The sequence below is a fragment of the Dicentrarchus labrax genome, unplaced genomic scaffold, assembly GCF_905237075.1.
Source record: "Dicentrarchus labrax unplaced genomic scaffold, dlabrax2021, whole genome shotgun sequence".
Classification (NCBI taxonomy): Eukaryota; Metazoa; Chordata; class Actinopteri; family Moronidae; genus Dicentrarchus; species Dicentrarchus labrax.
Genome location: NW_026136704.1, coordinates 32,544,488 through 32,571,544, shown reverse-complemented (window position 1 = coordinate 32,571,544; position 27,057 = coordinate 32,544,488). Strand labels below are relative to the sequence as shown.

The 27,057-nt window shown below is 41.0% G+C and overlaps 1 protein-coding gene across 1 annotated transcript in view; it reads left to right on the top strand.

The window, feature by feature from the left end:
- The window catches only part of plekhg2 (pleckstrin homology domain containing, family G (with RhoGef domain) member 2), an 86,459-nt gene that overhangs the window by 50,841 nt on the left and 8,561 nt on the right, over nt 1–27,057 (top strand). Inside the window, exons 6-19 of the mRNA XM_051397330.1 lie at nt 260–306; nt 8,056–8,206; nt 11,730–11,861; nt 14,733–14,915; nt 15,151–15,243; nt 15,952–16,038; nt 17,299–17,332; nt 17,712–17,810; nt 18,524–18,625; nt 18,833–18,871; nt 19,618–19,625; nt 21,942–22,151; nt 22,250–22,381; nt 25,011–26,910. Coding sequence (XP_051253290.1) covers nt 260–306; nt 8,056–8,206; nt 11,730–11,861; nt 14,733–14,915; nt 15,151–15,243; nt 15,952–16,038; nt 17,299–17,332; nt 17,712–17,810; nt 18,524–18,625; nt 18,833–18,871; nt 19,618–19,625; nt 21,942–22,151; nt 22,250–22,381; nt 25,011–26,910 — 3,217 coding nt within the window. The remainder of the gene's footprint in view (nt 1–259; nt 307–8,055; nt 8,207–11,729; nt 11,862–14,732; nt 14,916–15,150; nt 15,244–15,951; nt 16,039–17,298; nt 17,333–17,711; nt 17,811–18,523; nt 18,626–18,832; nt 18,872–19,617; nt 19,626–21,941; nt 22,152–22,249; nt 22,382–25,010; nt 26,911–27,057) is intronic.

The following is a 27,057-nucleotide window of genomic DNA, read 5'->3' as shown; positions in this document are numbered from 1 at the left end:
AATCTTTATCAGAGCGAACAGAACAATAGACAGGCAGGTACAAGGTATGTATACCTGTGTTCACCCTGCTGGCAGAAGCTCCACCTCATGGGAAATTTAGTTTCTAAGTACTGAATGAGAACTGTGAGACATTCAAATAGAAGAAATACAGAACTCATTGAATATCAGTGATTTTTATGAGTTTGTTCAGACTGAAAACATTCAGAAGAATATCACTGTTTCTCTTCCTCTCTAACTTTAACTCTGTTCTGTCTTTCAGAGTGAAGCCTTCGACATTTACACACTCTACTGCATGAACTACCCCAAGTAAGTATCCAGTTAAACTAACTACCCACTGGGACCGGCTGTGTGTTACAGCACTGGTTCCCAACCCCCACTAGGGGTCGCCAAATCTTCACAGGGGTTCTTGAGGCCTTCTTGATGTTAAGGGGCGTAAGAAAGCTTTAAAAATATAGCTATTTTTGTGATGAAAACTAAATGTAATCATATTTTTTTAAGGTTTAGATACACAGGTTGTATTCACAGAGCCTTCACTGTCTGAAACTGTCCGACAGCCTCGTCCTGCTAATAGATTATAGCTAACAGCTAATAGCTAATAGGTAATGGCTAACAGAGCAATGAGAAGAAAACACTGAAGAAAGCTGATGAAGTCCGATTGGATCACAGGAAGTAATCTGCTCAACATTCATCCAAATCTCTGGTTTCACACAAACTTCCTGCAGTTACTGAGTTCACTGTTTGGGTTGTTTATTTATTTGTTCTTGTTACGGTCGAATATAAAATTAAACATCCATAGTATATGTCACTTCTTCAGGCTTCAGTTTACTCAATGATGGAAAAAGGAAGAAGGTTGGGAACCAGTAGGTAACAAAAATTAAAAACAGACGTCAGAGGGACGGCGAGCTGCTGATAAACGGACGGTGAGTTCAGCCCGACGGCGAGCGGAGATGTGTGAAGCGTCTGTTTTATGAGGAGAGTAAACGTGTTTTAGTAGAAACATTAAGTGAAGGAGAAGGAGAGAGAGGAGACACACACACACACACACACACACACACACACACACACACACTCAAACTGTCGGACAGATGTTTGGCTTCAGTGTGTGTGTGTGTGTGTGTGTGAGAGCATCTTACTAAATGTTGGTTTTGATTCTGACACAAAGTCGTGAATTTCCACAACTCGATGATTTTTGATTCTCGAGTGAAACAAACTGAAAACAGTCGCACATCAGTTTTTATTTTTCTGCACATGCTCGTTTTTCTGTTGCTGTCCCAGCTCGGTATCATCGCCACGCCTGTGCATCTCCTCTCTCCTCCAGTGAGGCGTCTTAGGGTCGAGATGCCTCGCTGAGATCAATTTCCAGGTCAGAAAGACAGAAAGAGCTTCAGTCCTGCAGAGAGAGAGGAGCTGGCAGCTGCAGCAGAAAGTCCAGTTCAGTCAGAAACCTGTGTTTAAGCAAGTGACCGCACACTCAGCGACTGGCAATGAGCAGCGCCGCCATCAACCCGCCATCAAACCCGCCATCAACCAGCTCTTATAAAGTACCAGAGCTTTAAAACTCTCAGTACAGCAGCAGTCTGTTTCTCTCTCACTTCACCCTCTTTGTTTCTCTCTGTAGAATTTGCTAATCTCACTCCATCTCCTCATCAATCTGACAGACAGATGTTTGGCCTGGAGTGTGTGTGTGTGTGCCTACATCTTTCTGCATGTTAATACACCTAAATCACTGCAAATGTACACAGCTAAAGCTTCATCGCCATCCATACGTGTGTGTGTGTGTGTGTGTTTCCTTCAGTGTACCCGGTCCGTCAGTTTCCATCGCCGACCCTTCCGTCACCTCGCTGCTCTCTGCCTGTCGCCTCCTTAAAGCTCCATTAAACTCCAATAAAAATAAGTAGGTCAAATGCTTTCAGACCACCAAACTGAAACCCTCTCTGCGTCGCTGCTTCTCCTGCTGGATCCTCTCTGGCCGCACGGCTCCAAACTCTGACTTATGCTGCGTGTTGGGTTTGACAGTTGTAGGTAGGATGTTAGTTTCCCAGAGTTTCTCACTATTAGGTAATCGATCAGCAAATCAGAAAACCAAACAACCAGTAAAATCAATGCTAATCAAAGCTACGTTTTATTCATGTCTTCAATTTACGTTTTCAGTTATGTCAGGTACGTAAAGTAAGTTTAAATAAGTTTATATATATAGCATGACCTTCTTCTAATCCTAATGAAGTAGTTTTTCCATTTCACAACCACGCAAGCTTTATTTTGAAAGTGTAACCGGACATCACATATTTATTGATACTAACGTGTCCAGAAATGGCAGTGGCGTCACATTTTGAAGCGGGGGGGCTGAGCTGCAGTGTTTGAGGAGTGAGACTGTGTTTGTCAAACAGGCCAGTGTTCATGTACATGTGTGTTAGTTTAAAGCAGATTCACAATGAGACAGTAATGTAATCACCAGAAGACAGTTGGTCTCCGTCAGACTCTGCTCCGCATTTTTCCGTTGTGATCCGCTGGGTCAGATTTGGAGGGAAATCTGCTGGATTGCAGGATTGTGAACTCCAGTGCAGCCCCGCTGGGAACACGAGCCGAGAGTCTTTGTTTGGTTTGTTATCCAGCGTCAAAAGAGAAATAACAAAATGGCTCCAGGAATGCGGCCTCGTTGCCATCTGAAATTGCCAGCAGCAGAACGAGACAAGATCTCTCTCTTTCACAAATATCATAAGACGTTGTATCAGTGTAATGTATCATGAAAGAGGCTGCCATTAAAATGACATTACCAGACGTGCGTGTACTCTCAGTAGGTAGATCCAGAGGGAGCGCTGAGGCAGATGCTGAGCTAATTTATGCTGCTTAACTCCACTTGGATGCGAGCGCTGTTTGTAATGCTGTAAATTGATGAGCTGCAGAGCCAGGGGGGCTTTGGGGGCTGGGCGGGGGTTGACGTCTTTAAAAGCCAAGTTTTAACAGAACAGGGAAATATTCCAGTAATGGTCACACTGTCTGAAAGTGAAAGTATATCTCAGAGTGCAGGTTAGTGAGTTTACATCAGAGCCTATGTGGGGAATTTTAAACATGTTGTAATGTTCACACGGTCATCTTGGGTCGAGGTAGTTGAGCTGCGATTGGCTGCTTCCCCGGATCCTGATTAACAACCTTCCTCCTTTCTGACTGCATTGCAAAAGTCTCCATCTTACCGACAGAAAAACAAAATGGAGGAAAGCCTTGAACAATGATTGTGACCAAAATATGAGGCTCGGTTTGTGGAGCGTCTCGTGATTAGTGTTATGAACATCAAGTATTTATGTGATCAGGAGCAGGAAAGCCCCCCGAAACTGAACATTTTGGAGAGAAAGAGAGAGGGAATGGTACATTATAATCATCATTATCATCACAAGAATGAATCATCAATCAATTTTATATTGTGGTAAAACATTAAAATTGTTTTCTTTCGTATAAATAAACAACAGAACTTCATATTTCTACATATCCTGACGGTTCGTGCCAACATGTTCTCACTTCCAGATTAGTTTACTGCTCAGATAGTTCAACCTTGAAATGTAACAATATATAAACTGTCAAACGTTTAAAGTAAACCTAAATGTATTAATATGAATAAATACAAAATATGTGACTAATTCACATTAAAAATAAAACCTTATACATTCCCTTTATAAGTTTTGTGGGGCAGGCAGTCCAAGCTGTTACTATAACGTCTGAGTATCCTGGAGAAACTGACACTAAAAGGTTTACACCATTAACAGTTTTTTAAGTTATGTAAAGTAAGTTTTATTCATGTACTTATGTAGATGTGAGAGTGAATGAAGCGCTCGCTTTAACTGGGATTGAGATACCTGCTACTTTCCCAGTAAGAATGAAGTCAAATCACATTTCTGTAACATTGTATTGAGCTTACATACATACATACTGTCTATACTTTATTATTGGACCAATAAGCAGTAATATTTATTAATGTAAACTTATATGTATATGATGACTGCATTTGAAGAGAGGTTTGTAGGGCAGGCCGCACTAACTGTTGCTCCTGGAGAAACTGGAAAGGTTTTCATCACCTCAAACAATCTGTGAGAAGAATTGCTCTGCCTGTCACTACTTGTTGCACCAGAGGCAGAAAAATGGGCACAAAAACGCAGCCAAGTGTGCATGAGATGTTTGAAACTGTGCAGGTTGTTGTTTTCTGACACTGTGTATGATTCATGAGTAAATGAGTTATTTCCCATCATGCAGCACGGACATTTTCAGAGTGATCATCCTGTAGCTTCCATGCAGTGTGGAAAGATGTACAGTATATATGATACTGACACACACTGGAAAAGTCATTAGGATACGTGGAAACTACTTTTTGCAAATGCAAACAAAGCTTAAAGGTAAATGGAAGGGTAAAGCCGGAGGTTAATCGTACTGTGAGTGGCTGCGCCGGCTGCTGGCTGGTGTTACGTTTCCTCTGATTGGTGGAGATGAATTGAAGCTCCTGGAAGCAGCTGTAATTATCTGCAGTCTGTGAGAATATGGAGGAAGGGATGAAAACTGGCTTCAATTTGTACCGTAATAACAGAGAGCAGCACTGTGCGTATCAGATATCGTATATGTACGTAATCGTGAGTAAATGAACAAATGAGCCTCTGCGTGTCTTTCAAACGCTGCTGGAAAACACACAGAGGTGAGTTTTATGTGCAGGAAGTCTCGTTTCTGAGGGTGATTTGATGGGAATCTTTCCAAGCACAGTTTCTAGGAAATCGTCTATGGTGTACATTTTTTATATCTGCCATATGCTTTAGATTTTTCTTGCAGAGGTCAGTATTTATCTGGGGCTGAAAGCAGTTTCCTTTAGTCTGGTTTTGTCGGAGATCACAGATTGCAGCTTCACTTCGCTGCTGTCTAACAAGCCAACTCGGATGGAAAAATTCAGATATACGACGAGCAGCCACAACCCTTTTTGTCAGCCTTGTTTCTATAAAGTTGGATCGCACTCTTCTTACTTGTAACTCCCAACAGCTCTTCGATTTCAGTCCAAACTTCGTCCTTTTTGAGGATATCCTCATAAAAAATGGTTCTGTGGATCATAAAAGATGTGCAGCTTCTCAACCTCATAAATTAGTTTCTTGTCATTTCTGGCAGAAAGCAAACTTCTCCCCTGTGCCCATGTTGACCGCTGACTAGTCTTGCGGAGCCAGAACAATCTTCACACTTCTTCATTTGAGAAGGTTTGAGGTGGAGCAAGTGTGTAAAAATGTCAAAAATAGACCCAGGGTGAGGTTTCTTTTAAACATCGTCCAGCCTGTTCATTGGAGCAGGTTAAGATGTCTTAATTCAGAGAAACTGAAACAATGTGATGTCTGATTGTTCACATTGCTTCCAGTTATGAAGACGACTGTGGACTAGGGCGGCCCCCAAATAAAGATACTCCAAATCACTAGTTGGAAACCGTCGGGGTTGCACTTTGCGAGAGACGTGACCCACTGAGTTTATAGTTTATTGTTTCCCAAGATTTTATTTTGGGGACCCACATTTGAGCATAAATAAACGTTTCTGACCATTTTTACTGCTATTCTTTCATCACGTCATATCATTTCTTGAACAGGTTTTGAAGAGAGATATACATTTAATAAATTCATCATCAGTAAAACAATACTTTACAAATGAAACAAAATAAAGGTTCCTGGTTTTTTTTCTCTTTCAGTAAAACAAAGTATTTAACGTGGATCTATCTGTCTGTTTGTGAGAGGCTCCAGTCTGGAAGCATGAGCCCTAATTTAACCATAAAACAGTTGTCATGCTGTGAGATACTGTAGATGCAGATTTGTACATTAAAATAGTTTCCTCGTTATAAAAGAAAAATGTCCTGGCTTTTCTCTCAGAGCGTATATTTGCTCTGAGTTTCTAGCAGACCGGATTGTTTTTCCCTCTACGAACATTTAAAATCTGCAGATAAACTTTGTTTTAGAGACTTCCTGCTGAACACATCAGTGATGAGTCTGCAGAAGTTATTACGGCTGCTCTGAATCCCCGGACTCCCTCCTGTGATTAACGTCTATCTGGAGGAAAAAGCGCCTCCTCTCTTCCCCCGTCGTTACCTTGACCTCCCCCCCCTTCCTGTTCAGACCCCCCCCTCCTTCCGGTCTCACCGCCAATGTCCAAGATTCTCTGGCTTCACGCTGTGATGGATGTTTGTCAGCGGACTCAACAGCTGAGGAGTCTCCTCCGTCCTCCATCACATCCCTCTTTTCCTCCTGTGTCTCCACCTTCGTCGTCCTTTCTCAGGTCCTTTGTCGATTGGCGCTGAAACCACTTTCATTGAGATGCCCTCAAATTCTTTGTCTACTTCGGTTTCTTTATGAATGCTTGTCTTCCTCGCTCCTCCTCCTCCTCTTCGATTCCTCCCTTTCTTTGTTCAAATTATGATGAATGCTGTTGAAAACTTCTGGCTCTATCCTTCTTCTTACCGACCTCCCTCCATCTTTTTGGCTCTTTCTCCGATCATTCTCCTTCTGCCTGAAACTCATAATGAATGTTTGTCGAAGCTCCAAACAGCTGTGGAGTCCTTCATCGTCCCTACATAATCTCCTCCATCTGTCTTTGTCTTCCTCCTCCATCTCCATCATTTCTCCACCTCCTCTTCCATCCCTCCTTTTTCTCCATGTCCTGACGAATGTTTGTCAGAGGACTTCAGTACTTTACGTTATCTTGTTTCTGTCTTTGCTCCCCATCTGTCCTTCTTATTAAATTTCTCTGCCTTCACGTGGTGATAAATGTTCATCAGAGACTGAACTCTCCCTCTGTTGACCGGAATCATGGTCAAAATCTCACACCAGCTCTTGTATGTACCAAGAGGCCCAGGTGTTACACTCAAACACCAAGTTCACACTGTAAGCACTTCGACGCTCAGACACCCTCATAGTCGACTTACCAGCAATGTGAACCCAGGAATGTAGAGCACCCCAAATGGCCCTCAAACAGACACTGGGCAAAGGTCGCTGTCCCTCGTTAGCACTTATAATCAGCTGGGCCCCGATGCATTGTAAACTCCCCCTGTCCTTCCAGCTCCCAGCCCGGGTCCCGACAGCTAACAGGACAGCTAACTAGCTAATATCAGCTAGTATAGTTAGCATACGGAGCAGTGCAGTGGTAAGAGACGTGTGTGTGTGTTACAAGAGAAAAGGTCCATGTTGCAACAATCCTCTGATACTTTGGTCCCGGTGACAAGGAGCAGCTCCTAAACGCAGTTTAACGTTGTTTTAGCGGCTGTCAGACTGATGGATTGTGGGTCGACTATTTGAAGGCAGTCCTGCTGTTCTTTATGATCTTGTGTCTTGGTATGGTGAGCCGAAGATAAATTTCCACCCTGGTGGGCAATTCTATTCTCTAAACTCTAGGGGCCAAAGCTTGGAGGCCCCCTGGCAGTCCGATGTACTGGGGGACCTTACTGTTGATGTCTGTAATTGCACCTGGCCTCTCTTGGGTGTTGTTAGATTGTGGTTCTGGTTCTGTTTATCCAGTTCTTCGTGAATCTTGAATCATATTTCGTGTCATAAAAGAAACAAAAATACAGAGAAACAAAATAAAAGCTTAATTTTTAACAGATTTAGGCCATAAACAGGGAACGAACAGCCATGAATCAGGAAGTGTTTCCATATTTTGAGCTTTTGTTCAAGCATTATAAACTGGGGACAACAGAACCATTATTCTCACATGATTCTCCTTCAGATGGTGTCAGCATGTTGCTTCAAGTACCTGTGAGACAAATGAACCAGGAAGATTATTGAACTGTAATAGATCAACAGGTTTATGACACTATGAGGTAGAATTTTACAACTCTCCACGAGCAATAACGTAAACCGCACAAATACTACATTCAAGTTGCAAAGAAGTAATTGATCAGGAGTGTGAGCTGGCCAAGAGGCAACGTCAGATCTTGGACAGATTTTGAAACGTCATCATTAATTATCAGTTCTTTTGTTCATAATTTGACTGATTCAACAAATCTTCCTCCCCCCCTCTCTCCCTCTCTCCCTCTCCATCTCTCTTTCTGTCTCTCCATAGTTCGGTGGCGGTACTGAGGGAATGTATGAAGAACAAAAGTCTGGTTTGTTTCTTCCAGGAGAGACAGACGACTCTGAACCATTCGTTACCTCTGGAGACATACCTGCTCAAACCGGTGCAGAGGATCCTCAAATACCACCTGTTACTACAGGTAACACCTCAAATACCACCAGACCCTATTGTACATCAAATACTACATACAGTAGTTAAAATACTACTTAGCACCACAATTAATCCCTTAATTACCACATAAAATACTACCTACTACAACAAGTAATACCTCAAATACTACATATAATATCTCAAAGACCACCTGATACTACCTCAAACACATGTGGTACTTCACGTAGCATCTGCTCCTTCAGGTTTAGTCCTCAGATGCACTCAAATACTACTAAATACTACAGGCCGTACTTCAGATACCACCTAAAGCCACAGGTGGCACCTGAACTACTACACGCAGTAGTTAAAATACCACTTAGAACCACAGGTAACCCCTGTAAATACCACATAGATTACTTCAAATACCATCTATTACTACAGGCAACCTATTAAATGTAATGCCTCACAACCCCCAACTGCTTATGGCACCACCTTCAGTACTACATAAAGTCCCTAAATAACGTCTGATACAACAGATACCACCTACAGTTGAATACGTGATCGATGGACTTCTTCAGTTCAGTGAGGACTCACTGGGTATTTATGAGCGTTTAGTTTCCAGGCAACAGGTCTGTTTACTGTCAGCACACAGAGTTATAAATACACAACAATAAAGCTCTTCCTCCTCTCAGTGAGAAACATCCAGAGGACGGCTGAGGACACGGCGCCCTCAGCGTGTCCCCTCTTTGAGTTCAAAGATGAACGGCTGCAGTGTGTGAACCACATGTGGACGTTGCTGTACATCATTGTCAGCTCACATCTGTGGGGTTTTACAAGAGTCCCCGAAACAAGGACGAGACCCTGACATCAGTGTGTCACATGAGGGTCATAAATGCTATTTGCCATTAAAGGTCATATCTAAGATTTAAAACATTAATATATCAGCAAACAGCTAATATAAAGATAACAGCTATTCTCTATATAAAGAAACAGAGTCACATGGTGTCTCTCTCCCTCTGCCTGTGTTGTATCGCAGCCTCTCTGTGGTTTGTTTCCATAGCCGGTCTGCTCCGACTTAAACTGCTGTTTTAACATCTACGTCGGTGAATTAAAGATTTATTTCCAACAAACCAGAGTTTGTGATTGTTGGAAACACTAACAGAGACGGTTTGAATAAGTTTTATTCTGTTTCTGTTCACTTTGAATTTCTGTTTTTGTCTCTGGAGTCTGGTGGAGAGTGATAGTGATATTACGGCTGTTTGTGGATAAACTAAAGGTCTATCTCTGTAGGGATCCTTTACATAATGCTGTCAGACACTGACAATAACCATCTGAGTCTGTCAGTGGCAGAAACAACTATTATTAGTGGATAAACTTTGACGGGCGCCATTTGTCCACAAGGTTTAACGAGTTGGTGACTAACAAAGACGGTTGCTTCTTGCTTCTGTATGGTAAAATTACTGGTTTTGTCAGTGGAGTCTGGTGGGCTTCATCACCCCTTTACTTTGGTCTGAGATGCTGAGTGTGACATCTAGTGGTGGTGAACCTTTAAGAATTAGAAATGCAAAATAAACGTCTAAAAACACTTTTGAAGATAGCTCAGTCCAGGTTGAACCTTTCTGCATCAACTCTGAGATATCTGTCAGGTGAGCAGTGACCTCTCAACCAGAGGACAAAAATCCACAAAGAGATTCCACAGACAAAAATATGCGTGTGACAGCAACAAGTATCTTTATGTAGACGAGGAGGGGACCCAGTATTGAGCCTTGTGGAACTCGTGCTACCAGATTGCAAAGTTAAACTCTTTGCCATGTCACTTAGGATAGAAACTAGTGTGTTTTCAACTCATTAAATGCTGGCTCATGGTCGCAGTTTAGTTAAAACTACTTGGTTAAGATTAGGAAAAGAAGTGTGTTCAAACCCAGATAATTACTTGGGGTTTTTTTTACCATACATTGACTGTTTGTCCAGTCTGAACAGATTTTTACCATCCACTGTTTAGATCTTGGTGCTTTTTAACTCTAGATTTGAACCGGATGAAGGATTTTAGTCATCGGACGTCTGGATCTTAAGTTATCAAAGAAACAAGCTGAGCTAATGTTAGCAGCAGCTTGGCTCGCAGCCCCTCCGGGACGTCCTTGGTCTGTCCAACAGCGTGGGAGAAGCAGTGATTTTTAAGGTGGAATTGCTTTATTCAGTGTGTTTAGTGGTTTTAATCAGCGGGTCTGTTTGTGTTGGAGAGGAGGAGACCTCTGTGGATCATTGGGCTCCCGGTAGAAACCTCCTGAACCATGAACACTGAAGGAATCCTAACCGGGAGAAGCTGACTGCAATGACACCAATGGTGGTGAAGACAACAACTCCCATGATCCCACGCTGCTTCACCACCTCATCGCACTTGTCATTGTTTTCCCCCTAGTGGCAGAAACTGCGTACTGTACATTCAAACACTTTAAACTCTTTGCTGGGTGGTAATCTGTTGAACACTATATATATTTATATCTCTCATAAATTCCAGCTCCCACTTGAATCATCAGTCACAACCTTTACGAACGTCTGAACGTCTGAACGCAAACATCTGAAGATACTCAGCTGACGCTCTCAACACACACACACACACACACACACACACACACACACACACACACACACACACACACACACGCAGCTTTTCCCAATAAACTTGTTGAGTTTCTTCACTGGTTCCAGTCCAAGCCCACCTCTGAGAGGAGCGAGGGATGATGAAACAGACAGAAACGCACACACTGTTAGAGTCTGCTCTTTGTTCTGTGATGTTTGGTCTGTATTATTGTGTGTTGTTGCTGAACTGTCTACAGTGGCCAGTTTAAACACTGGTCAAACATGTGTTTTGAGCTGCGCTGGGATTTTCCCATAATCCTCAGCTGGTCCCGGTTCAGTCGGGTTCTGTGATGAACTGCTGTGTAAGCCAGTGAGCTAGTTGGATTGATTTTTAATTTTGAGAACATTGTACTCTGTAAAAAAATAACACAGTAGCTAAATACATAATAATAATTGACTCGTAAAAATACAGTAATTTCCTGTAATTAAAATTGCAGCTTTAATTTGACATTCTTCTTCTTTCGTCTTTTTAATGTTTAATTAAAGACATTTACACTGTTAAACCAATGCAATGAGCTATAAATACAGGTGAACTCTGCTATAATACAAATAATCAGGCTTAAATTATAAATAAAATAAAAATATTATTTGATTTTTCTTATTTTAATCTGAATGTTAACAGTTATAGAACTGAAATAAAACTCATTATCTGTGAAATTACAGTAATTATTGCTGTTTACACTGATAAAAACTGTATTTTGACAGTTTACCAATGCTTATACACTGATAAACAACATTTATTCAACTTTTCTGTTGTGAAAACTTCCATAATTATACAAAATATCTGTCAGTTAACAAACTATGTTAACTGATATCATTATCTTCACTCTAGCTTTAAAACAAAGCCCCCTACAGGTGGTACTTCCCCTCTCGGGACCTGGTTTATGTCACATTATAAATACACACTTTTTTGTGTTTTCGTCTCTTCTCAGGAACTTTCGAAGCACTTTGACAAAAGCGACCCCGGATATGAGGTCGTTGAGGACGCCATCATCACCATGACGGCGGTCGCCTGGTACATCAACGACATGAAGAGGAAACAGGAACACGCAGTGCGACTGCAGGTACAGACTGAAGCAACCTCTCTGTTTGTATTCTCTTTCTTCTATTAGCTGAACTTTTCTGAAGCAGGACTAGGCTGTTTTTTAGAGAGTGGAGGTTCTGTAAATAAAGACTGCATTTGGACAACAGAGGAAGAAGATATATGAGGCTGTGATACACACACAATACTTGTTAGTGGATACATTAACTGCTGCTTTGAGTCTCAACATGAAAGAAGAGGAAAAATGTGTCCAGAGCTGTACTTTAAATATGTAACATGAATAATAACCAGCTGAGCAGACAGCTTCTGGGAGACTAAAAAACAAGATTTATTGTCCTGAAAGGGGCTGACTCTTCGTTCCTCGATCAAAGATGGCAGTATTGATGATTTTCAGACCATAATTTCATCTGCAGGATTTCAAACTGCCGGAGAAGTTGAGAAAAGATTCCCGTCATGTTTTAGTTTAAGAAACATTTTCTGCACAGCGTTCCCGCCTCCGGAGCGGCCAAGAGACCTGTGCTTCCTCTCCGGGCCTGTAAGGGAGACAGACGGACAGCTGGAGGTCGGCTGTCGACCTTTAGGTGTCAAACTCTACAACTGCTGCATTCCTCAGCACGTGTTCACATCATTACATGCACAGTAACATGTTATTAACTTGTTCCATCACACGTGGACATGTTCAGCGCTGTGTGTGTGTGTGTATGTGTGTTGGTTTCTTCTCTTCTCCAGCTGAGCTTTAACACCCGTCCTGTCAGCTCGGCTGTTTCTCTGCTTCGCTCTTTGTTCTGCAGCCTGTTTGACTGTTTTGAATTTAGTTTTTTAAGTCGCTGTTTTCTGCCGCTGGCTTTGTTCCCTTTGAGTCAGTTCATTCCAGTTAAATTCAGTTCAAACATACTTAAATTAAAAATGTTTGTGAGCAGCAGCACACGCTCAATAACCGACAATCAGCTCTAAAAAGCAGTTTCCAGACTAGTCCTAAATAGTTTTAACTGATATTGTAAGCATACTGGAGTTTAATGAAATCTTTATGATTTGATTTAAACCATTAAATCACATTCAGTGCAATCACTGCACAAGAGCTGCAGCATCTCCGACCAAAAAATATCAACCAGACTCCATTGACAAAACCAGTAATTTTACCCAGCACACTGCAAACTGGACAGAAACAAAACAAAACTCACCAAAACCGTCTTTCCAACAATCACCAAAAACAGCCAGAAAACAGACACAGCCATAATATCACTCTCCACCAGACTCCATAGACAAAAACACTCATTTTACCTTCAGATCATCATAATATCAAACTTCCTTTAAACTGCACAGAAACAAAACAAAACAAACTTACTTTTTTAATCTTTCCGACCAGCAGCAATGCTTGTTTGGTGGAAATTAATCCTTAATTCACAGAATTAGATGGGAAAATCTTTGTAAAAAGGGGCAGCAACATAAGCTAACATTAATCCTTAGGGACAAATGCGTCCACTAACAGTAGTTGTTGTTTGTTCCACTAACAGTAGTTGTTGTTTGTTCCACTAACAGTAGTTGTTTGTTCCACTAACAGTAGTTGTTGTTTGTTCCACTAACAGTAGTTGTTGTTTGTTCCACTAGCAGTAGTTGTTGTTTGTTCAACTAACAGTAGTTGTTGTTTGTTCCACTAACAGTAGTTGTTGTTTGTTCCACTAACAGTAGTTGTTGTTTGTTCCACTAACAGTAGTTGTTTGTTCCACTAACAGTAGTTGTTGTTTGTTCCACTAACAGTAGTTGTTGTTTGTTCCACTAGCAGTAGTTGTTGTTTGTTCAACTAACAGTAGTTGTTGTTTGTTCCACTAACAGTAGTTGTTGTTTGTTCCACTAACAGTAGTTGTTGTTTGTTCCACTAACAGTTGTTGTTGTTTGTTCCACTAACAGTAGTTGTTTCTGCCACTGACAGACTCAGGTTGTTATTGTCAGTGTCTGACAGCATTATGGAAAGGATCCCTACAGAGATAGACCTTTAGTTTAACCACAAACAGCCGTAATATCACTATCACTCTCCACCAGACTCCAGCTAAGCTTTAGTGCAGTTTTAATACCATTGGGTCTGTGATATCCTAGCGTACGTTTCTACATCCAGCTGGTTGTGTGAGGTCGAAGGTCGTCTCTGCAGCTGGGTGACTGTCGTACAGTGGAGGAGCTGACTCACCGGCTGCAGCTGACCGACACATCTTCACAAACTTTAACCCTTCAAGGTGCAGGAAATGCACAGGTGCTGACCTCTGACCTCTCAGCAGCTGGGACCGGAGGTGAAACGTTCACAGATGGAGGAGGGTTCAGGTGGTTTAAAGAGACTGTTTTATTTTTCACAAAAACTCTTTCCTGTTTCTCCTGAACCCCTAAAATACTTCCAGTAATGTTGTGAAAGTGAAATACTCTGAAAGGAGAAAGGACGGCGATTCTTTCTGTCACCTTTGGTGACTTTTAAACTGTGTTACACAACGACAGACACTCAGAACAGACAGAAATCAGTGTTTTTTAGGGAAATTGAACACGTTAATCCAATAAACTTTTATCTACACACACAGTAAAGGATGATTCTTCAATGGTTGCAAGAACCAATCACAGAAAGGTTCTTTAGTGGCTTGTCAGTTTCCTAAAAATTCACTGATAGTCTATTATCACAATTATAAATCCGATTTAATTTACTGTGAAATTTGTTTATATCAAAGAACTTGAGCCTCTGATTGATTGGATTGATTGAGGTTCAGTTCTTTGAAGGTTCTTGCTGGTTTAGATCATTTTAAAACTTTCTTCATCACCTTGAAGATTCAGGAAACCCTCTGGATTAAATATGTGTGCCATCAAAGCTTCTCTCTAGTTAACCTCTGACCTTTCACCTCCTCTTCCTCCCTCGCAGGAAATTGAGTCCCTGCTGGTGAACTGGAGCGGGCCGGACCTCAGCGGGTTCGGTGAGCTGGTTCTGGAGGGTTCGTTCAAGGTCCACAGGGTGAAGAAGGAGAGAGCCTTCTTCCTGTTCGATAAGATGCTGCTGATCGCCAAGAAGAGGCTGGAGCAGTTTGTCTACAGCACGCACATATTCGTACGTCCTTCAACACATTTTTATTTATTTATATGGACCTTCTGATTACTAAAACCCAAACTTTATCGACCCACGATGGCCTAAATGTGACGGACCCTCGATTTATCATCATAAAAAACGATCAAATTTGAAGGAAATCAGACACAATCTTTAGCTTTGGTGCCATTAACCCTCGTTCTGAGCAGCTCTGTGACCTCTATAAGTGTTTTTCCTCATGTTTGTCTCTCTGCTGCAGTGTTGTAATCTGCTGCTGGTCGAGACGCTGAAGGATCCTCTGTGTTTCAAAGTGTCAGATCAGACGATTCCCAAACAGCAGCACACCGTCCAGGTGAGTGTTGGTAGCTCTCTGATATCACTTCATTAGTTATTATAGTGGAGTACTGATCCACTGAACCCACTCTGGGGCTGTTCAGTTGGGTTATGGGTAGGGATGAACCAATATTACTGTTTTCAGACCAAATCCAATTACTAATATTTGGGTACTTTGTTTTATTTTCATCAGATGTTTCCACACTGATTTTAACAAATTAAAACTTTGTCTCTGCCTACCTGCTCAACTAACGAGAAGTTACGCTGCCATAAAGAAGAATCGGGGTAGTTTTATTGATTAGTACATGTATATTGTAACGTATATTTACCATAAAAGTTATCTTAATGTGATTAAAGTCGGTAAGAATTTCAGACCAATGTCTCATTCTTGGTTGAAGTGAACTTCAAGAATCGGATGTCTGAGTCATCAGCTGATAAACTATAATACTAATATAATCAATCTTATGTATCGATGTTACAGCGCAGGAAGATGAACTAATGACCAATATTTCTACATGGAAAGGTCATAATTAAAGTAAGATACCGTTTACAGCAGCTCAACTCAGGGATTGTGGAGTCCCTCAGCTAATAGGAGAGATAGAAATTACAGTTGAATTAAACAAATATACAACATATTGTATTGAGAGTGCATGAAAACTACGTCTGAGTACTTCATGTACCTACCATTGTTCATATTATATGTTTAATACTTGAATCATTACTGCAGACAAAGAACCAGGAGGAGAAGAGACTGTGGGTGCACTACCTCAAGAGACTGATCGTAGAAAACCATCCTGCTTCTCTCCCACAGAAGGTAAGGAGGGAAGGAAGGAGGGAAGGAAGGAAAGATGGAGGAGGGAAGGAGGGAGGGAAGGAAGGAGGATGGAGGAGCAACAAGAGTTTATATATATATATATACTATAGTTGTTGTATTAGTACCAGCAGGGAGAACAGGATTCCTGCAGTATAGAAGTAACAGTAACTGTATTAGCAGTACTGGTAGACAATGTAATAATTGTAGTAGTGCAGCAGCTGTAGCACTTTTAAAAATGACAATATGGGTTATAGTAGCATCAGTATTAGAAGTAGTGTTAGTATCAGTTGTAGTATTAGTAGTAATACTGGTTGTAGTTGCAGTTGGACGTCAGGAGTCTTCTGTTGGTCTTTGCTGCCACCTGTTGGTTGTTCACACAAACTCTTCACTGCACTTAAAACACTTACTAGTTGGACCTGTCACCAAAATCAAAACCAATCACTAAACGAATAATAAACTGATTAATCAATACTGTTGAATATAGAAACCAAAACATACTTTAGTTTTAGAATATTTTGGAACGACCTTTTCCTTTTTTTGTTTCTCTGAATGCTTTTAACTCCTTGTCCCTTTTTATTTACGATATAAGTTTACAAAAGGAAGAAATACAAAACATTTTCTTTATGAATTTGATTATAAGCAGCAACCGAGCAACCTTCATATGTTTCCCACTGTTTATTTTATTTGTATGTTTGATGGGGACAGAACATGTTAATGAACATCCATAAAACGGTAAACATGCAGGAGTTAGCAAGAATGCTAATTTACATCTGAGGCAGGTAACAAAAACAGAACCATTACAAATTACAATATCCAGATACACATGTACATTTTTAATTCAAAATTATTATTATTTATTCTTATTTCCACATAAAAGTAAAATCTGTGAAAGATCCCGTCTTTAATCTTCTGCATACTGTCCTTATTTCTGTGCATTTATTCCTCTACAGCAGTAAAAGTACTGCTTCCTCTCAGAGATCTGTTTCAAGGTAACAATGGACTCCTTTCCCATCATGCATTAGGACGGGTCACCAGGAGGATTCAGTTTTATGACTGAGTGTTAAACAGAAACAGATGCTGACTGTCAGAAAGTTCATTTTGAAGAAGCAGCGTTCTTCTTATCTTTGTTATTTTCAGCTTCATAAAGTCAGACTGGTTCTGAAGATTCACACGTTTATCTTCTGTCTCTTATCAACCTCGAGTTTAACTGACGTAAGAATGTTTTATGCCCCGATGACTCACGAGTATCATTCTTTCCAGGCGAGGCAGGTCCTGGGAGACAACTTCTGTCAATGTAAGTCCACACACACACACACACACACACACACACACACACACTCATAGTCTAACTTATAACACTTTTGGGGACTAACATTCGTTTCCTGGAGACCCAAACTACTACAGGCCTAACCCTAACCTTAACCTCTGACCCAAAAATCTGCTCTTTCCAAATTGGGTCCTCATTTGGACAAGCCGTCCCCAGTTAGCTGGTGTTTATTCTGTGTCCCCGAACGTAGACTAAGTCAGAGTCACACACCACACACACACATATTTCTATCAGCTTTTACTGTAATATATTGTTCTTCGTGCCAGTTATCTGTGAATAAATTAACTTTAAATAGCTGTTTCTAGCTCGAGTCAGACGGGGGTTGACATCACTTTCTGTATTTCAGCTCCTCAGTTCGACCAGGACAACCTGAAGAAGTCCTCTGCTTCATCACGATTGGATGACATCCACGGCTATCACAGAGGCAGACGTCAATCAGGTCAGGGTTAGTCGTCTTTTTACTCCAGATAAAAACATCACACAGTGTCAAGTTTCCGTATCTTCCTCCTCTGAGCCGTAGAGCTCCATTGTTGTTCAAAAAGTACTAAAAACACATAATTGAAGCACACTGTTGCTTCATTAGCATGAACACAATGTAGTTTATTTATACTGCCTCAAATACTCACTAGACCACCAAATGTGGATTTATCCGCCACTGAAAATAGTCTCTTAACAAACTTATTATGTCCTCCTGTTTGTTTAATAGCACCGGCCTTATTTCTTAACCTATTTTAAAGCCAATTAGTGACTTTACCTTAAAGCAAACCTGCAGGAATGTACAATTCTCTTTATGAACGAAGTATTGGAAAAAATAACTCTTATCTTTACAGAAAATATCCATAAAAGCTTCATATAAAGGTCTGTAGGTCTCTGTAGAGTAAACAAAGTTAGAGGGTTGTTTAAGAAGCTGTGTCGTATAAAAGCTATAAAGGCAGATGAACGTAGTCGTAGAAGAAAGAAGGTTTGGTGGAAATAAATCCTTAATTCACCGACGTAGACGATAAAAATAGCAGTTTTACTGGCTATGGAAACAAACCACAGAGAGGCTGTGATACAACACAGGCAGAGGGAGTGAGACACCCTGTGACTCTGGATCTTTAAATAGAGAATAGCTGGTTGCTGATATATTAATGTTTTAAATCTAATATGTCTCTCAAGAGCCTCCAGAGCTGCTGATGTACACACCTGAGAAGTCCAGGAAGGGTTTGCCACTGCTGCTGGAGGGAAACCTGCCGTACAGACGCACCAGGAGACAGTCAGGTAGACGGAGACAGTTCATGTAAAGACTCACAGAAACAACTGAGTATGGCTACCGACAGGCAATCAGTCACCTGCTCAGGGACCACAAACCCACAGCTCAGACTTTTAATTCTTCCTTCACATGCACATGTTTATTTGCTCCTAAGAAGAAAAACTGCTTTAATCGAGTGCCAGCAGATTAAATAAAGTCTTTCTTTTCTTTTCCAGCTCCGGCTAAAGACATCGAAGCAGTGTTTCACCCCAACGGTGAGTCACACATCCACACTGAAACCTGATTTTACTTCCCTACAAAGCCAAACCAAACTCAGAATTGATTTACGACTGAAAATTAAGTTTTAAGTGACTGTTTTATGTTCAAACCTCAGTCTCGCTCGTTCTTACACAACAAAAATATGTAAAAAAATGAGCAGCAGATAGTGATAACAGTTCACATATTACTGCACTAAATGTACCGTCGCACTATATACACTGTTTATACAAAGACTGGGTGCAGGATCTGCAGTTTTGGGGTCAAATGTCAAATAATTGGTCATTATTTTTAAGCCGTGAACATTACACATTTGGCTGCTCAGTAAAAACGCCATTTGATACCATTTTCTTTAACTAGGGTTAGGCTTTGTAGAATAAATCGGCCTTAATGAGGCAACATCTCAAAGGACAGTTTCTGTTCATGAAGCAAAATGTCTTGACCACCGTTGGATGTTTCAGTGAGTTTACACAGAAGATAATTATTGCTGCTTAGAGTTAATTTCCTGCTATAGTTCCAGAAATTGTTAACCTCTGATTTATTACCAACGCTACTGTCAGGTTTGGTTTTGGCCAGCAGCTCCGACAGTCAGACCTATTAAACTGTTAAAACAACACATGTTTTAACAGGACTGTATTTTACTTGTATGGATGCCAACTGTTAAACAATATTAAACATCCATAATAACTCTGTCTTTGTCTGTCTCTCTGCTCCTGCCCTTCGTTCCCACCGGACACTCCTGCAGCTCTGAAGGTAAAACCACCTCTCAGCCCCTTCATGCTCCTCCCATATATGGCCTCACAAACTGATTATTACTAAAGTTATTATAGTATAGTTATTATATAAGTTACTTATTTATATATTTGGGGAACAGAATATTGAAAACTTTTGTCTAAAACTATAATCTATACTATATTTCCATTTTATCTTCTATTTCAACCTTATTCAGTTTAATAATTACACTTTTGTATTATTATATATAAAATGTATACATATTATTATCCCAAGCTAACAAACCAAAACAAATGTTTCATAACAAATTTTTAAAGTTAAGTTACACTATAAAACCAGATAAGTTCACTCAAAATATTGTTGAAACGGATTACACTGAAACATTTAAGTCAAGTTTATTGATCAAGTAGACTAGAATCAAGAATGTTTTTTTTACTTACAATATTTCATTTGTGCAGCTGCAAACTGTTTGGAACAACAGCTAAAAAAATAACACAAGATTTTATGTACAGTCCTGCTCACCATTATTGGCACCCATGAAGTTTAAGTACATAATGTGGAAAATCTTCTGAAAAAATGAATCAAGTGAAACATTCTGTTCTATAGAGAACTCATGTTTGAGACAAAATAGCAAATGATAAACAACAATTTAAAACAATAAACAATGGGAGGAAAAAATAGAAAAACTTAAAGCTTGCTGTGTCACTGGTATTGGCACCCTTTGCTGTAAATCAGTATGGAAACACATTGTGACTCACCTGTGGTAAATCACAAATGAGAATCACCTGTGATAAATTGTCTGTGCCCATGTGACATGAATTAGCCAATGAATGATGTTTGTTTGTTTCCGTGTTTTAAAAAGCCATCTGTTATCCCCTGTTCCTTTGTCACAATGGTGAAGACAAAGGAGCTGTCTTAGGACATCAGAAGTGCGATAATTAGCAAACACAAAACCTCCAAAGGGTATAAGGCCATCTCCAAAGACCTTGGTATCCCTGTTTCAACAGTGCGTAATGTTATTAAGAAGTTTGCCAAGCATGGAACTGTCAAGAACCTCCCTGGACGTGGGGGGAAGAGAAAAATTGATGAGAGAAGTCTTCGAACGTTGGTGCGAATGGTGGACAAAACACCACATCAAACATCCAAAGACCTGAAGGCCAACCTGGAACAGTCTGGGGTCATGGTTTCAACAAGTACCATACGCCGCACACTAAACCAAACAGGGCTTCATGGGCGAAGGCCAAGGAAGACACTATTGCTGAGGAAAAGACATAAAAAGGAACGACTAATCTTTGCCAAAGAGTACCTGGACAAACCACAATCCTCCTGGGAAAATGTTCTGTGGACAGATGAAACAAAAATAGAGCTTTTTGGCAATGCACACCAAAAGTTTCTTTACAGACGGCGCAATGAAGCCTACAAGGAAAAGAACACCCTACCAACAGTTAAGCATGGTGGAGAATCCATAATGCTGTGGGGCTGCTTTGCTGCATCTGGTACTGGAGGCCTTGACCGTATCACAGGAATCATGAAATCAGAGAATTATCAAGAGATTTTAGAGCGAAATGTCCTACCCAGTGTAAGAAAACTTGGTTTGAGTCGAAGATCAAGGGTCCTCCAGCAAGACAAAGACCCAAAGCACACATCCAAAAGCACGCAGGAATGGTTGAAAAGGAAAAAATGGACTGTTTTAAAATGGCCAGCAATGAGTCCTGATCTCAATCTGATTGAAAATCTTTGGTATGAGCTGAAATCTGCCATTGGGGAAAAGAAACCTGCAAACGTTCAAGAGCTTGAACAGTTTGCAAAGAAAGAGTGGGAGAAAATACCAGATGAAAAGTGCAAGAAGCTTATAGATGGCTACAAGAAACGTTTGGAGGCTGTCATCACTGCCAACGGGTGTGCAACCAAATATTAAAGAGGGGTGCCATTATTCCTGCACATGCTGTTTTTCTGTTTCTTCTTTGAAATTATAATATGTAAGTTGAAAAAACAATTTTCTTTGTTAAATTACTTTGGACCTCCAATTAAAAGATCCTGATATAAATTTGGTACATTTCTATTTATTTCTGAAGATATTGTAGAGGTTATGCAAAAAATGAAGGGGTGCCAATAATGGTGAGCAGGACTGTAAATTAAAGCTAAAAACTGTACTGTAAATTCTCGTATTTTCAGTTATTTTACTGTATTTTCTGGTGTCCCAATAACACAAATACTCTGTTTATGATACTGATTATTGTCTTTAATCAATAAATGAGACTGGACTGAGGAAGGAACCCGCGTTGGTAGTCAGTCAGTTAAATTAATTGTCGGATTCAGACGATGAGCTGACACAAACATGAGCCAGTGAGGTGTAACGTGTCCTCATTGACTGTGTGTCCGATGTTGTTCCTGCAGCAGGCCGGCAGCGAGGGCGAGCTGTGCCAGGCCGGCAGTCTGGGCTCCGCGGGCAGCAGCAGCACCCTCGCATCCTCCGTCATCGAGGTGGAGGCAGAGAGACCCGAACTGGGCCTGACGCCACAGCTGCGACCAAGCCGAGAGGAAGAGGTACGAGACGGGCATATACATACATTTGTTTCAATCTGAAGGTAGGAGTATATTAGAAAGATGTTACAAAAAAGACTCTTCCATTCTGTTTGAACGAGGAGGAAGAGGAAGAGGAGGAGTTGATCCCCTTAAGCCCTCCTCCCACGCTGTCCATCACAGAAGAGATCCTGGAGTTCATCAACCAGAGCAGAGCCAGAGAGGGACTCAGCGCCATCCACACTGACACAATGGTGAGAATAAACCAGACTCTATGAGACATAAAACACTCTGATTGTGGATTACAGCGACGGTTTGAGCCCAAAATAAACAGATGTTTCATCAAAATGATGCTGAAATAACAACATTGTTGTTAAAATGCTCGTTGTCTGACTGGAGTTTGGTTGATCAGGGCTGGAACAGCTGGAATCAATAACAGACACATATTTTCCGACTTCCTCTCTTCCTCTTCTGTAGAAATATGAAGTAATATCATAGACGGGTTGGTAGGGGAGAGTGAACATAAATCCACTTTTTTAATCCCAAAGGTTTGAAAAATAAACTCTGTTAACATCTCCAGATCAGAGCAGAATCCCAATTTTTCACTCAGAGTTCAATATTTTCATTTATATACTTGCAGTTCTACTTAAGCCCTGCTAGAACGAAGGTTCAGCTTGTTTAAGAAAGACACTGTGGGGGCCGGACTGTCAAAAAAAATCTTAGTAATAATAATTTATGCCTAATTATCCTATTATCATTTAGTATTTTTTGACTGAAGGACATATTTTATAGATATTTTATATTATATTCAATGTATTTCCTGTGAATATTGCGTGAGAGATGAGTTTTACTGATATTTTTAAGAACTTTTTATACAATTCTCTGTCTGTATTATGTATTTGTTAAATATTTAACATCATAATGGAATGAGTGGTTTATATATTGACAGATTCAGTGTTTTCTTGAGGCTTGGCTGTTGTTCATTCAGCTCTTTGGTTGTTTTTCTAATGCAGGACGAGGCTGTTAATCAGATACAGTGTTCAGCTCTTCAGTGTTTACATCTTAATAAATAACCTGAACTTTAAAAATGTTGTTTAGTTTTCTTCATAGAAAGGAGTGAAACACTGAGATATCGGCCTACTGTGTATATATATATATATATAAGTTTTCTTACAAGCCTTAAACTCAAGAAAGCCTTGTTTAATAATGCAGTCCTGATGAAATATTAATGCACTTTAACCAGTTTTGACACAGTTATGCAGCTGCAGTTATAAGTAGTGGTAATAAATGTAGTTTAATACTGCAGCTCCCAGAATACTCGGTGCAGAAAGACAAACTATCGGCTTCTTAATGAAGACGTTGAACAATAGAATAGAATATACTTCAATGTCTCTGTAGGGAAACATGTTTTGGACTCGGCCCTGCAGTTCCACAGAAGATAACATACCTTAGAGACTATTACTGCTATCAATCAAAAAGACAAACTCAATATTTCAGCTTCTTGGAGACTGTATGCACATACAGCGACATCTTGCACAAACCTCATGGTAGCAGGCTGTTATCACATCTGCTGTTGCAGTCTAGAGCAGAAACTGTCAACAACATCGGCCTCAGATCGCCCACTGACTTAGGATCAAACACCATCTCCTCTTTTTCACATTCAGGACAAGATAGCTTGTGTGGCACTGCTGCACAGATCTCAAACAATCAATCAATCAATAATTTAAACAGAGGGTTGATAGGCTAAAAGCAAATCTGATAAATAAGTAACCATTAAGAGCTTTATAAACCAATAAATGGATTCTGAAGCACACAGGTAGCCAGTGCAGAGACTTTAAGATCGGTGTAACGTGTGCTCTCTTTCTGGACCTCGTCAATACACGTGCAGCTGAGTTTTGAAGTGATTGTGATTGAGTTATATTCTTCAGAAAGCAGAGCATTACAGTAATCAGTCCTGTAGGGGATGAAGGTGTGTCTCTGTGGAGAAACAGTTTTGTGTAAAAGGATATGACAGAGAATGTATATCTTGGCTGACACGAAGGATTCTGACTCTTTTAGCACGTCTGTTGCACAGTTCTGATGAGATTTACCCCTGACTTTATTCATTATTGATAATAGTTTTTCCGTCTGAGGTTGAGAGAAACATTTTGAAACAGATTTATGATTCCCAGGTACTTGTAAGACACAACAATCTTAACATCTGGTCTATTTCTGTATAATAGTGTTGGCGCCGAAATCAGTCTTTAGTTTTTACCACATTCAGTTCTAAAAAGGCTCAAAAGTAGTATAAAAATGACTGTTGTCTTGTTTTGTAGACACATTTTTCATGAACTCCAGCATCAAGCTCACAGTCAAACAGGTTGCATTTCCTTTGATGGTAATATTTCATAAGTAAGAAATGTTCTGTTTGCATCTGCAGTAATTTAATAGACACTCAGTTTGTTATATTTTCATCAGAGGTTGTTCTGTGAGCCGGACGGGAAGCTTTGGTGGGTCCTTGACTCGCCAGTGGAAGACTGCCCTGCCCTAGAGTCTGTCATGTACTTTAAACACCAAATTTTTATACAAATAGAACAATCATGTTATTCTCATACTCTCATCAGTCATGGGACTAAAACATGTAGTGAATGGGCTCAGCAAATTTAATGGAAATCGTCCTGTTTGGTGATATATCCTGATATGTATGCCTGATGATAGCACTTGTGTTACCGTCAGTGGGACACCAAAACCATCAGGACTCATCATCTTAGGACCAAAAATTAATTGTTTGCCATTAATTGTCAAGATGGATGTTTTCCAAAAGGTCTCTTAATGCTACATATAAATATACTATTATTCATACCAGAGTTCATAGTAGAATAATTGTCCTACCTTTCTTTTCAGGAGCAGGTCATGGATCAGCCCAGAGAGAGTCAGCCTCCATCTAACCAGGACAACTTCACCTGCCCACTGCCCCCAGTCGCCTGCCCCTCCAGCCCAGAGCAAAGACCCACAATGCAACAGGAGCAGGAAAGAGCAGAGATGGAGAACGACAGCATCATCCAAAGTCAGACCGCTGACTCTGGAGAGGAAAATGGACTTGAAGGTGAAGTCAAAGAAATTCCAGATGCAACAAGTCAAGTGGAAAAGGGTGTGGAGGTAGATGAAGAGACCCAAGGAGATGTCGTAGAAAAAGAGAAAGCTGAGAAGAAGCCAAGAGATGAAGAAGAGAGAGAGAGCATTATCCCTGCCCCAATATCAGATCTTCATCCATCCATCTCAGCAGAGGAAGGAAGAGAGAACAGCAGTAGTTGTCACAGGGAAGAGGTGAACACTGAGGCCACCACCTCCTCCCTAAATCCTGATTCCCTTCATCCCATTAAGAAACGCCAGCCACCCACAAGAGGCTCTCACCTCACCAAACGTGACAAGAAGATCATCGAAAAGATCAGGAGTTATTATGAGGCGGCAGCCGAGGCCGAAGAGGACGAGGTGATGGAGGAAGATGAACAGGGAGAAGGAGCCGCATTAAGAAGGAGAAACAGTTTCTCACAAATCCCATCTGGCTTGGTGAAGGATTCGGTATCACGCTTCGATGTGGGCGGACAGCCTGGGGAGCCAGAGAGCGGTCGTCCTAAGTATGAAACAACTGATAGAGAGACTGATCAAGAGACAGAACCCCATTCCCCCACTAGTCCAATCTGTCCCCCAACACCACTCATAGAAAATGCAGAGAGTGAAGGACAGCCAGATAAACAAATCAGCTCTTTGGATTCTGATGCAGAGGGCTCAAGCAAGTCACCAATCTCTACCGTTATGCTAGATAAGGAGACCCCAAACCAAATGGATCTGAATCTGCAGTCGAACTCCAGCAGGCCCGTTGGAGAAGAGGCTGAGATACAGGACAAACATGGAAAGGTCTGCAAAGGACCACTGGAAGAAGGGCTGGAGGAAAAGCAGGAGCAGGAGGAAAGTGTTGTGTCTACTGGGCAGCAAGAAGAGGGAGCATCTATTACCAAACAGTACAAGTGTAGCAATGAAGCGACCAAAACCAGTGCTGGAAACCAAGCTGCTATGAATGGGCATGAAGCTAACCAAGCAGGTGTAGCTGAGCCAAATGGAACTCACAAAGAACCCTCTACACCTCTGCCACCTAAAGAACAATGTCAGACCAAAACCTCTTGGACTAGAACCAAACACAGAGACCTTGGTAAGACCAGTGTGAATCTTGACAGTTTTCCCAGTCAGATAAAAGTGGGTCGGTGGTCCCATCACTCCAGAATTGTCTCAGCAAACCGCGAATTGTTCGAGGGAATGGGATCAGACGTAGCCGGTATCGGGTTTTTTGAGGCCAGCCCTGTGGTGGACCCCTTGCTGATGGAAAACTCAGAGCGTATTCTGAGTAAGGTCCAAACATTGGCCCAGATGTACAGTGCCAAAGCCAGCACCATGAAGGTCCCACTGCATCAGAAGAGGGCCAGCACTGTACGGAACCCATCATGGGGTTCAGGTAGACTGTCGGGATACTCAAATCACGCCCAAACTAAAAGTCAAGTTCAACCTCAGACCCAAACTGAGTCCCGAGAGCAAACAGAATTGAAGAACAACCAACACACAGAGACCAAAGTTCAGAACCAAACCGTAACACAGACCAAGCAGCTATCACAGTCCCAAACTAAAACCCAGACGTGCAGTCAGGAAACGACACATTACCAAATCCAGAACCAGACCCTAACCTTGAGCCAGGAGGATCAAAAGATCCAGAAGGAGATGATAATAAAGAGAGCAGAGAGTCTGACAAATGGTATGTTTATAAAACTTCTTTAATGAGTTGGGGTTTTATAGAGATTTTATCTGGGGCTCGGCATAATTATTGGACCTTTAAGCCTTTCTGATATAATAACAGCTTATTACTTTGTGGTTAGCTATAATCCATTACTGAGGTATAATT